Source organism: Schistocerca serialis, chromosome 11, assembly GCF_023864345.2.
Source record: "Schistocerca serialis cubense isolate TAMUIC-IGC-003099 chromosome 11, iqSchSeri2.2, whole genome shotgun sequence".
In the NCBI taxonomy this organism is placed as follows: Eukaryota; Metazoa; Arthropoda; class Insecta; order Orthoptera; family Acrididae; genus Schistocerca; species Schistocerca serialis.
The window spans coordinates 121,091,122-121,104,335 of record NC_064648.1 but is presented as its reverse complement, the minus strand read 5'-3'; the positions used below and the strand labels follow the sequence as shown (position 1 = coordinate 121,104,335).

Sequence of the window (13,214 nt, the reverse complement as noted above, 5' to 3'; positions counted from 1 at the left end):
TGTGGCGGAGCGCACTTTACGTGCCACTGTCATTACCTCCCTTTTCTGTTCCAGTCGCGTATGGTTCGCGGGAAGAACGACTGTCTGAAAGCCTCCGTGCGCGCTCGAATCTCTCTAATTTTACATTCGTGATCTCCTCGGGAGGTATAAGTAGGGGGAAGCAATATATTCGATACCTCATCCAGAAACGCACCCTCTTGAAACTTGGCGAGCAAGCTACACCGCGATGCAGAGCGCCTCTCTTGCAGAGTCTGCCACTCGAGTTTTCTAAACATCTCCGTAATGCTATCATGCTTACCAAATAACCCTGTGACGAAACGCGCCGCTCTTCTTTGGATCTTCTCTATCTCCTCCGTCAACCCGATCTGGTACGGATCCCACACTGATGAGCAGTACTTTAGTATAGGTCGAACGAGTGTTTTGTAAGCCACCTCCTTTGTTGATGGACTACATTTTCTAAGGACTCTCCCAATGAATCTCAACCTGGTACCCGCCTTACCGACAATTAATTTTATATGATCATTACACTTCAAATCGTTCCGCACGCATACTCCCAGATATTTTACAGAAGTAACTGCTACCAGTGTTTGTTCTGCTATCATATAATCATACAATAAAGGATCCTTCTTTCTATGTATTCGCAATACATTACATTTGTCTATGTTAAGGGTCAGTTGCCACTCCCTGCACCAAGTGCCTACCCGCTGCAGATCTTCCTGCATTTCGCTACAATTTTCTAATGCTGCAACTTCTCTGTATACTATAGCATCATCCGCGAAAAGCTGCACGAAACTCCCAACACTATCTACTATGTCATTTATATATATTGTGAAAAGCAATGGTCCCATAACACTCCCCTGTGGCACGCCAGAGGTTACTTTAACGTCTGTAGACGTCTCTCCATTGATAACAACATGCTGTGTTCTTTTTGCTAAAAAGATGGGGAAGAATACTAAAGAATGGATTACATCAACTATGTTAGTTAAAATAAAGAAATTAAAGTGTGAACATACTACTGAAGGAAAGAAACAGTATAGAAAGCCCAATAATAAAATAAATATCAAATGATCAGGTTTGAGAAGAATGGATGAAAAATCGGTGCAAGGAAAACTAAGAACTGGAAAATGGTGATACATTACAAGTTAATGTACAGAATTAGCAACATATCTAACAAAGTAACAAAACTAGTCAGCAAATGACATATTAAAAAAAACTAAAAAAAAATTGAAATACAACAGTATGCATAGAACAGAATCAACAGGCATTGAAAGCATATGTCTAAGATTTATATGGCACACGAGGTGACCATATGCATGTGAAATTGGAGCATGAATTGAAATGGACTGTGGAGCAAAGATATTGAGATGTGAGAAGGCCATTAAAGATCTCAGACAGAGGAAAGCAATGGGCTATGATAAAATACCAGCTGGAGCTCTTGGGTGATACCACAATATCCAGACTGATCAACCTTATCTATGCGATATACAACAAGGGCATTTGGGCTAAAGACCTAGTTAAAACTTTTCTGCTGTACTTACCATACAAATACAACACCAAAGAGTGCAAAGATTATACAGCAGTTTTAAACGCCACATTACAAAAGCCCTGTATGACCGCATGTTCACAGAATTTAAAAAAGAAAAAAAGAAAGAAAGAAAAACTGAGGAAAAGATGAGGGGTTATCGATCTGGATTCAGGAATGGATGAAACAAGCTGCTACTGGATACTGGGGATGATTGGACAAAGAATGATGGAACTAGTATAAGTATATTAGTATAGTCAACTGAGAAAAAGCTTTTGACATAGTAAAGTGGAATATGCTCCTGATGAGCTTATGGGATGTTGGTGTAGACTGGAAGGGCAGGAAACTGATGAAGGAACTCTACACCAGACAGACCTTGATAGCGCTGATTGTTCCTTAGCAAACATATGAAATGGGGATTGGGAGAGGTGTAAAGTGATGTGCACACTCAAGTTTGCAACACGTGTTTATTGCAAACAATTTTCAGCATTGTTTGTAATATTTTTGCAACATATTTATTTTGCATTTTGAAGAAAGCCATATCTCAAACAGTACCTGAGGTTTATGGAGAATTGGTTGAAAGCATGAATTAAGTAAATGTAATGGTAACTTAACAAAACATATTTATGTATATACATTAATAATGTTGACAACTATAGAACACACATCATCAAACACAACTTCATCTAATTGTTCACTGTCACTTGCTCTGAATGCCACAAGAGAACTGGTACTTTTCAATTGTGCCTTTGTCACACCCATATCACTGAAGACACTGTTTTTTCAACTTCTGCTTCTAAAGTCACTTGACTAATTATGTTCACTGTTATTGGCCTCTGGATTGCTGCCAGTCCACATAGTTTGCACACCACGTGCACAGCATATGGCATAGGCACCACACCTGTCTGTCTATTTGTCTTTTAAACAATGGAAAATCTAGGATGGAGTAATGACAATATTATGAGAAGGATAGATGGTCACTCACTATATAACCAAGATGTTTACTCACAGATAAGCATGACAAGATGACTGCTAGGCAAGTAGGGCCTTCATCCAAATCACACACACACACACACACACACACACACACACACACACACACACACATACGTGCGCGCGACCATGCGACCACAGTCTCTGGCTGCCAAGGCCACACTGTGAGCTAAAGTGCCTAAATTTGGGGGGGGGGGGGAGGGGGGGCGGAGGCAAGGAGACAGGGGTGGGGAGTGAGGGAAGCAATAGCAGTGTATGGGTGTGGTACGGCATAGTGCTGCTTGAGGGTGCTTTCAGAGACAAGGTGGGGAGATGTAGAGCACCCAGATGCAGTTCTGAAGTTAGATGGAGGGTGGGCAGAGGAACAGAAAAGGAAAGAAGTAAGAAGAGTGTGGGTGCGTTGGTGGAATAGAGGGCTCTGTAGTGCTAGAATGTGAACATGGAAGGGGACAGGAGGGTGAAGGACAATGGCTAATGAAGGATGAAGCCATATATATATATATATATAAATCACCTAGTAGATAGTGTCGGAAGTTCCATGCGGCTTTTCGCAGATGATGCTGTAGTATATAGAGAAGTTGCAGCATTAGAAAATTGTAGCGAAATGCAGGAAGATCTGCAGCGGATAGGCACTTGGTGCAGGGAGTGGCAACTGACCCTTAACATAGACAAATGTAATGTATTGCGAATACATAGAAAGAAGGATCCTTTATTGTATGATTATATGATAGCGGAACAAACACTGGTAGCAGTTACTTCTGTAAAATATCTGGGAGTATGCGTGCGGAACGATTTGAAGGGGAATGATCACATACAATTAATTGTCGGTAAGGCGGGTACCAGGTTGAGATTCATTGGGAGAGTCCTTAGAAAATGTAGTCCATCAACAAAGGAGGTGGCTTACAAAACACTCGTTCGACCTATACTAAAGTACTGCTCATCAGTGTGGGATCCGTACCAGATCGGGTTGACGGAGGAGATAGAGAAGATCCAAAGAAGAGCGGCGCGTTTCGTCACAGGGTTATTTGGTAAGCATGATAGCATTACGGAGATGTTTAGAAAACTCGAGTGGCAGACTCTGCAAGAGAGGCGCTCTGCATCGCGGTGTAGCTTGCTCGCCAAGTTTCAAGAGGGTGCGTTTCTGGATGAGGTATCGAATATATTGCTTCCCCCTACTTTTACCTCCCGAGGAGATCACGAATGTAAAATTAGAGAGATTCGAGCGCGCACGGAGGCTTTCAGACAGTCGTTCTTCCCGCGAACCATACGCGACTGGAACAGAAAAGGGAGGTAATGACAGTGGCACGCAAAGTGCCCTCCGCCACACACCGTTGGGTGGCTTGCGGAGTATAAATGTAGATGTAGATGTAGACACGGATATAGTGTATGTTCAGCGGTAGTGGAACACCACTGTGGGAAGGATAGTGTATAGGACATTCCTGATTTCAGGGCACGGCGAGAGGTAGTTGAAAACCTGGCGGAGAATGCAATTCAGTTTCTCCAGTCCTGGGTAGGACTGAGTCATGAGGGGAATGCTCCTTCATACCCAGACAGTGGTACTTCAGGAGGTGGCAAGTGACTGGAGAGATACGGAACACGAAATCTGTTTCCGTGCAATGTTGGGAGGATAATGACGGCCTGTGAAGGGCTCACAGTAAGACCATCGGTGTATTTCAAGAGAGTCCAGGTGCGATGGCCACAGGATGTGGCTAGGCTGTACAGAAGCCACTTCTTTGTATGGAACAGGTAGCTGCTGTCGAAGTGGAGGTATTGCTGGTGGCTGGCAGGTTTGATATGGATGGAGGTATTGATGTGGTCATTTTTGGGGTTGAGCTTGTAATAGGACTAGTTATAGGGTGGTTAATAAATGCTATGATAACACTAAAAGTTTAGCAGATTGTATACTATCCAGTCTAAATAGGTAATGGACAAAAGTTAGAAAGCATGGTTTTTCTTAGTTTCTATCAGCAAATTAAACTGTATGGTGCACTTATATACTGAATCAACATCATTAACATTATTTCAGGTCATTTAACTGTAACTAAAAGAAAGTTACAATTAGTTAGAAAACCTGATGATGTGAATTAACATCCTATCATACATTTCAGCAAAATTTATTATTTCATTCTCGTGATTGCATTACTACATACCAATAGAAGTGTTTGGAAAAATACCAATGTTTTTATTAAACAAATAATTAATTAGTAAAATTCATAAATTTCAACTTCTTAAAAGAGACTTTCGGAACATTTATCAGTCATCTGTCATTTAATGTGGCTTGTGCACTTTATGTATCATGTCAATAATGAGAAACCAATCAGATCACTTGTAATCAAATTTTTCATAAATGATTCTTGAACATTCTGATGTAAATACAATTGACTTTCAGTCAATTTAATACTACGAAATTATCAAACAGAACTTTACCCTGAAATTCTGTTTTGGCACTTTGTACTGTGTCTCAGTTAATGTCAGGAATAAAATCCAATGTGAAATCAAGACATAATTAATGATTTTAAGATAGGTACTGTTATTGTAACTTAAAAAAAAGAAAAAAGAAGAAGAAGAAGAGGAGAGAGAGAGAGAGAGAGAGAGAGAGAGAGAGAGAGAGAGAGAGAGAGAATATTTAGAAATGTAATCAGAATTAATTATCATTTATTGTTGTTAAACTTCTACTAACAGTTTGTTGTAAATCATTAACTTTTCGTTATAAATCAGTAAATGTAATTGTTCTAGACAATAGTCCAAAGAACATATATATTGTTAAGAATGGGTATATACTGAACGGGGCAAAGCACTTTACGTCAGTCGTAGTTTGGTCAATGTAATTACCTAAGTCTTTAACAGTTGCTGTGTGAATATATTTTTTAATGCTTATGGAAAATACATTTGATGTTCAAAGGATTCATCAGTATGTTGGAAAATATTCTTTTAACATCCTAAGTTTGCTTCATGTCTGAAATCCATGCAAATCTGCAATATACATCCCCTAATGGACTTTATTGGTGGAGTATATTCAACAGTTCCAAGCTAAGTATTCACTGCAAAAACTACATCACTCTCATATTACGATGAATCTCTCGTAGTGAGAAGTATTTTAGCCAGAACTGCTGTTCGAGTAATGTTAAAAGGTCAACATAGAAGAAGGTGGTTTGTTGGGTTGAGGAGGACCAGGTGAAGCGAATGGGGAAGAAGGGGTTGAGGTTCTGGGGGGAATGTGGATAGGGTGTCCTCATCCTTGATCCAGATCATGAAATGTCAGCAATGAGTCTGAACCAGGGGCAACACTGAGGATTACAGGTGCATAGAAAGAATACCTCTAGCCCCATACAATCTCCTTATCCTCATTATCCACCCCCAGCAGCTTGCTGCTCACATCAACCACAGGCAGGCTCCAGCACCCAGAGTGTGTATGAGCTGTGCCTGTGTGAGTCTTCTACTTCAAAAGGACTTCGTCTAAAAGCTTAATATTTTAGCAGTCTTTTTCAGATTGCCTACCTGCAACTCAACTCCTCTATGTGGTGAGTAACAATTTATCCTGTACATATTATTGTTAGTGTCTATTCTTATATACTGACACTTGGTGTACTTACCATGTACTCAGCAGCATATTACTGAAGTGGTGCATCTGATTTAAAAATAATTGTTCATAGATGTACATAGCACATGGTACAGTAGCTCTTTGTTGTAATACATTCAGTTACATCGGATGGTTACAGTCTCTCAAAAAGCCCATGAAGATTGAATAAGTTGTAGTATTTTCTGCATGTGGAGACATGATACTTGGCGGGGAGGGGGGGGGGGGGGGACATTTGTTTTCCATTGGCTTACCACTGGCTTACTCTCTCGTCTAAAATGATTTGCTGATTGTGAAACCAATCACGTGGAAGAAATTTGTGATTTAAATTATCTTCCGATAAAACAGTCGCACAAAGAATTAGGAGAGTCTGTGACACGTATCGCATGGAGGTGTATGGGAAGATTTTCTATGGCAGAAGAACACACACGAAGGGGCACGAGTGCCGTCTATCTCATGTTCAATCCATCAACCATCATCTTCTGTGATTAGCAGGTTGCAGAGTATCTTGGCATTGTATAATGGAATGTTACTGTAAACAAATCCTCCAAAGAGGATGCCTTGGTACTTTTAAGAGATGGCCCGAGATCCTTAACATCAACATCTACATCTACATCGACATCCATACTCCGCAAGCCACCTGATGGTGTGTCGTGGAGGGTACCTTGAGTACCTCTATCAGTTCTCCCTTCTATTCCAGTCTCGTATTGTTCGTGGAAAGAAGGATTGTCAGTATGCCTCTGTGTGGGCTCTAATCTCTCTGATTTTATCCTCACGGTCTCTTCGCGAGATGTACGTAGGAGGGAGCAATATACTGCTTGACTCCTCGGTGAAGGTATGTTCTCGAAACTTCAACAAAAGCCCGTACCGAGCTACTGAACATCTCTCCTGCAGAGCCTTCCACTGGGTTTATCTATCATCCCCGTAATGCTTTCGCGATTACTAAATGATCCTGTAACGAAGCACGCTGCTCTCCGTTGGATCTTCTTTATCTCTTCTATCAACCCTATCTGGTACGAATCCCACATTGCTGAGCAGTATTCGAGCAGTGGGCAAACAAGCGTACTGTAACCTACTTCCTTTGTTTTCGGACTGCATTTTCTTAGTATTCTTCCAATGAATCACAGTCTGGCATCTGCTTTACCGACGATCAACTTTATATGATCATCCCATTTTAAATCATTCCTAATGCCTACTTCCAGATAATTTATGAAAGTAACTGCTTCCAGTTGCTGACCTTCTGTATTGTAGCTAAATGATATGGGATCTTTCTTTCTATGTATTCGCAGCACATTACACTTGTCTACGTTGAGATTCAATTGACATTCCCTGCACAATGTGTCAATTCGCTGCAGATCCTCCTGCATTTCAGTACAATTTTCCATTGTTACAACCTCTCGATATAACACAGCATCATCAGCAAAAAGCCTCAGTGAACTTCCGATGTCATCCACAAGGTTATTTATGCATATTGTGAATAGCAACGGTCCTACGACACTCCCCTGCGGCACACCTGAAATCACTCTTACTTCGGAAGACTTCTCTCCATTGAGAATGACATGCTGTGTTCTGTTATCTAGGAACTCTTCAATCCAATCACACAATTGGTCTGATAGTCCATATGCTCTTACTTTGTTCATTAAATGACTGTGGGGAACTGTATCGAACGCCTTGCGGAAGTCAAGAAACACGGCATCTACCTGGGAACCCGTGTCTATGGCCCTCTGAGTCTCATGGACGAATAGCGCGAGCTGGGTTTCACACGACAGTCTTTTTCGAAACCTGTGCTGATTCCTACAGAGTAGATTTCTAGTTTCCAGAAAAGTCATTATACTCGAACATAATGCGTGTTCCAAAATGCTACAACTGATCGACGTTAGAGATATAGATTTATAGTTCTGCACATCTGTTCGACGTCTCTTCTTGAAAACGGGGATGACCTGTGCCCTTTTCCAATCCTTTGGAATGCTACGCTCTTCTAGAGACCTACGGTACACAGCTGCAAGAAGGGGGGCAAGTTCCTTCGCGTACTCTGTGTAAAATAGAACTGGTATCCCATCAGGTCCAGTGGCCTTTCCTCTTTTGAGCGATTTTAATTGTTTCTCTATCCCTCTGTCGTCTATTTCGATATCTACCATTTTGTCATCTGTGCGACAATCTAGAGAAGGAACTACAGTGCAGTCTTCCTCTGTGAAACAGCTTTGGAAAAAGATATTTAGTATTTCAGCCTTTAGTCTGTCATCCTCTGTTTCAGTACTATTTTGGTCACAGAGTGTCTGGACATTTTGTTCTGAACCACCTACCGCTTTGACATAAGACCAAAATTTGTTAGGATTTTCTGCCAAGTCAGTACATAGAACATAGAACCTCGTACAAAACAATAAAAGCATAAATAAATAGATAAACAGTGAAACTTACCATGTAGTATTTGATGCATATTCTGTTGAGACCATGTCCTGTAACAAGTAATGGTTGTACCATATAAATTCAAGAAGTTATGAGACACACAATAATAAACTATCACAGAAATTTGATTATTCAACAACACTGGTTATCGACAATATACAGAAAAAGTAATAAAAATTTAGTCTCTGTCAGCAGAAATTACTTAGCAGTTCCAGGTTATTACTCTCAACAGTGTAGGCACCTACAGCATCAGTCTCTTACATGTCACCATGTCCCCCAAGTACATGAAACTTGTGCTAGAAACTTTACAGTCATGAACATGTTGGGTTAAGAAATCAAAATTATGTTGCACAGAATAATTTATATTCTTTCTCACAGGACAGACTATTGTGAACACTAATAAAAAGTGATTCTCTCCCATAATGTAGCTGAACAGCACTGCCCATGACACATCTACAGTTCAGGATTTGAGAACAGATGCATTGTGTATAAACAATAATGTAATCTTGCTCATTCAGTTTAGTTATAGCAGGCAGCCCATGACTGAAGAATTCAAGGCACATAAAACAAAGAATACCATCTCCAACCCAGATCATGAGAATTACTCAAATGTAAGGCATATGTTCATGTTATGGAAACAGAATGCAAATTTAAAAGTGCGAAAACCAAGGAGAATAATGTTGCCACCTTCAGCCCTGACAGCTGTTAACACCACATACATCCTCCAGGGCATTGTACATTCATCTCTATATAGTGGTACTCCATCCTCTGGGGTGGCGGTGGGAGGAGGAGGGGGGGAGTAATTGTAAAGTTCAATGAAATGCCCCACGAGTATTGATGCTCCACTAGAAACATAGTTGTCCAGTGGCACACAATCAAGTGGATAGGCACACCACTGAGTACTGTCACTTGCTGAGAACAACCAGATATGCCAGTACGGTAGGGCCTTATGACCTGTCCACCTTGCATTACACAATCGCCAACATCAAAATCCTAGCACCATCCTTGATGTTCTTCACAAACTTGTTACACACTTTCATCAAACTGTGCTGTCAGCAAACAAGATTGCATGAATTGGCTCAGCACTTTTGTTGCAATTTTAGCTGAAAACTTGGACTGTGGTCATTCTAGGAACTATACATACCGTATTTACTCGAATGTAAGCAGCACTCGAATCTAAGCCGCACCTGAAAAATGAGACTGGAAATCAAGGAAAAAAAAATTTTCCCGAATCTAAGCCGCACCTGAAATTTGAGACTCGAAATTCAAGGGGAGAGTAAAGTTTTAGGCCGCACCTCCAAATCGAAACAAAGTTGGCCCATTGTAATATGAGACACAATTTAGGGCGAATGAATAACGATACAGCTACAGTTGTTTGGTTCGCGTGGTAAGCTTAGCAGTTAAGCTTTGCCAGGTAGCCATTGCTATGCGTCGGGCGCTCCGTCCATATTTATATGGGTACCCTTCCTTTTTCATGTGCTTCGTCTGGTTTGGATTGATTGCTTATTTTTCTTTAATCTGATAAGTGCCGTTCTCTTTGTTATAGGTGTTTACGTCACTCTAAGCTGAAAATGCATTACTGTGCTGTGTCATGCACTGTTATTTTATTTTTATTTATTTATTTTTTGTCCTGACAGGTTTCGCAAGTGTGGCTTTCAGTTTTGCAGTGACATTTCCATCTGTGAGCCTCCTATTCTTCATTATAATCCTATACAATGACCTTCCATCACAATCACTAAACACACACTTTTGTCCATGTTGTGACCTTTTTTTCTTCTTTTTCGCAGATTACGTTTCACTATCATTTTTCTGTACTGATGAAGTCTCATATTCTGCTACTCCCTACAGGGCAGAGGCCTCAGACAGTTGATAAATACAGTGAAACCCCGCTTTTACACTTTTCAAGGGACTTCAAAATTTCATATGCCATAATTGATGTTTTTGAAAGCCTGCAGCCATCATTCATTATTTAAATAATAAAATACTGCACTAGTTACGTATTTTTTCATGCTTAGCACGACATGTTTCGAGAATTTTAACTAATTGTCATGTACAAATACGTAAATTAGTATTTTGTATGGTGTTTGAATACATGTTATTCTGTGTCTCTTGCACAGTAGTTGTCTTTTTGAGGTTATCAGGTACTGTGCCTCATCAGTTATGTATACACACACACACACACACACACACACACACACACACACATTTTGTGTGTAACATCACAAAAAATACATAGGTAAATACTGCACTTGACAACGAGAAAATATTCTTGAAACATGTTTTGCTCCACACGAATAAAATTCATAACCAGCACAGAGTCTAAACTAAAAATATTTGAGCAACGAAAAGTGAATTATGGTATCAACTAGCGCTCCAAGTGGCCATACGCCGAAACACGCTAAATATGGTTCGACAAAGGGGCCACGATGGTCACAATGATCACGAAACTGCATTTGCGCAGTAGAGACAGTTTGGAAATGGCTGTGATTGGTCACGACACCTTCATTCGAATGAACCTAGTTACTACCATCAGCCATCAGCCACCACACCAAGCAGAGCTTGGCAGCAGCAGGAGATATGGCTCAAATTGTTCCATCTTTTACACGTTTGCCGGTTCAAATCCGCTGAGTAAAGTGCCCTGATGACAAGAAACTTAAACACATGACATTTGTAAACACTACTAAATGGCCAACATTATGCCAGCATAATTTTCTCTCCACAAACATTTTTTCGTAATGTGTAAATTGCGGGAAAATTGTAAATATGTTGATGCAATATAACATTGTGGGCATAGGAAATTTGAAGGGACTTATAAAAAATGTTGTAAACGGCAGGAAAACGTCAATTCTGGGAACGTAAAAGCAGGGTTATACTGTATAAGAGGTACTGTTGAGCACTATATTGCCTCTACGTCATCATGGTGTTTGGGGCAACGATACTTGTGTGACACTGTCAGAATATCGACGGGTGATGGGGTGCTGGGAGCAGGTGCTCAATGCCTAGATTCCCAGAAGATACCAAAGCACTGTACGGGTTTGGAGATATGAAAGTATTTTGCAAACTACAGCACTAGCTTGCAGGGCACTTTACGCTAATTGTTGGAGCACAGAGTAAGGGAGGGGGAGCGATGGCCTTGGAGGTAAGTGAGTGCTGATGCTGGTGTCAGTGAAATATGACATGCACAGCTGTCTCAATTGTTAAATGACACCACAGATAAGGTACTGATGCTGACGCCAGCGAATTCCTGGCCACAAACTGCAGTGCCCTGATACTTACTGATGTAGGCTTTTCATCCTCTAGCTATGCTTTTTATGGAGGTTTTATTATGTCCGGGCAAAATATTTATCGTTACATCATTGTTTGTAGTACAATAATTTAAAAATTTTGGAATGGGTGTCAGAAAATACCTAATGTATACAACATGTGATTTTCAATCTTATATTTCAACTTCCTTATGAAAATAAAAACTTGGAATAATGCACCTTCCCAACCAACATTTCTATTGTCGCAACCAATTTGTAAGAAATACATACACATGCATCGTTGGAACAAATTCACAGTTAGGAATTGCATTTCTTTGAAGTAAGAGGTGGTATTATATTTTATACACAATGGATGATATACGCTCTGAAAGGAGCTACGGGTTTGAGCATATTTTAGCAGATATGCACAAGACTGACAGTGATAATGAATCAATTTCTGGAAATGGGGATGAGACCAATGCCGATGCAGATGTGAAGAAGATGATAATAGTATTCAGGAAACTTGTGGGCCTACTCATGTACCCAGAAATGTCCAACACAGTATCACCCAATGTGTGCAAGAAAGCTTCCAGGAATGTAATATGTGAAACTGCACATATTCCATGTCACCTCAGACAGCAATTACAGGCAGACTTTTTTATCACCAATCAGATGCTGAGTGTAATAGCAACGTATACCAATAATCAACCAGAAGATAGTAAAATTCTGCACCCACATCATCAGCACCGGATTGAGCTTGACTCTACAGAACTACAGGAATTCTTTGGTCTTCTAACAATAGCTGGTCTACATAAGGCACATGGGAAAATCTTTGAGTGAATTTTGGTCAGATTAGTGCAGTTTGCCCATTTTTCGAGCCACAATGATTTTCAAGATTTCTTGATATTTACACGAGCCTCCGTTCGATGATGAACTTAGAAGAGAAGAAAGAAATGATGCTTCTGGATCAAAAGTTGAACCCATATGGGCTGTGTCTGAAATGTTCATTGACACACACATTTTGCCTTATATCCCTAGGACTGTATGCTGTAATTTACCATCTAGTAAGGTCATCCAAAGACCAGTATCAGTTGCAAAGCGATTTAGAAAAGATTGCTGTATGGGGTGGCAGGTGGCAGTTGACGTTAAATAACGAAAAGTGTGAGGTGATCCACACGAGTTCCAAGAGAAATCCGTTGGAATTCGATTACTCGATAAATAGTACAATTCTCAAGGCTGTCAATTCAACTAAGTACCTGGGTGTTAAAATTACGAACAACTTCAGTTGGAAAGACCACATAGATAATATTGTGGGGAAGGCGAGCCAAAGGTTGCGTTTCATTGGCAGGACACTTAGAAGATGCAACAAGTCCACTAAAGAGACAGCTTACACTACACTCGTTCGTCCTCTGTTAGAATATTGCTGCGCGGTGTGGGATCCTTACCAGGTGGGACTGACGGAGGACATACTGCG

General features: G+C 40.5%; 1 protein-coding gene across 1 annotated transcript in view; it reads right to left on the bottom strand.

Moving 5' to 3' along the window:
• LOC126426520 (uncharacterized) overlaps positions 1-13,214 on the bottom strand; it is a 204,948-nt gene that overhangs the window by 73,323 nt on the left and 118,411 nt on the right. The window contains exon 9 of the mRNA XM_050088425.1: positions 8,511-8,548. Within this exon, the coding sequence (XP_049944382.1) occupies positions 8,511-8,548 (38 nt within the window). The remainder of the gene's footprint in view (positions 1-8,510; positions 8,549-13,214) is intronic.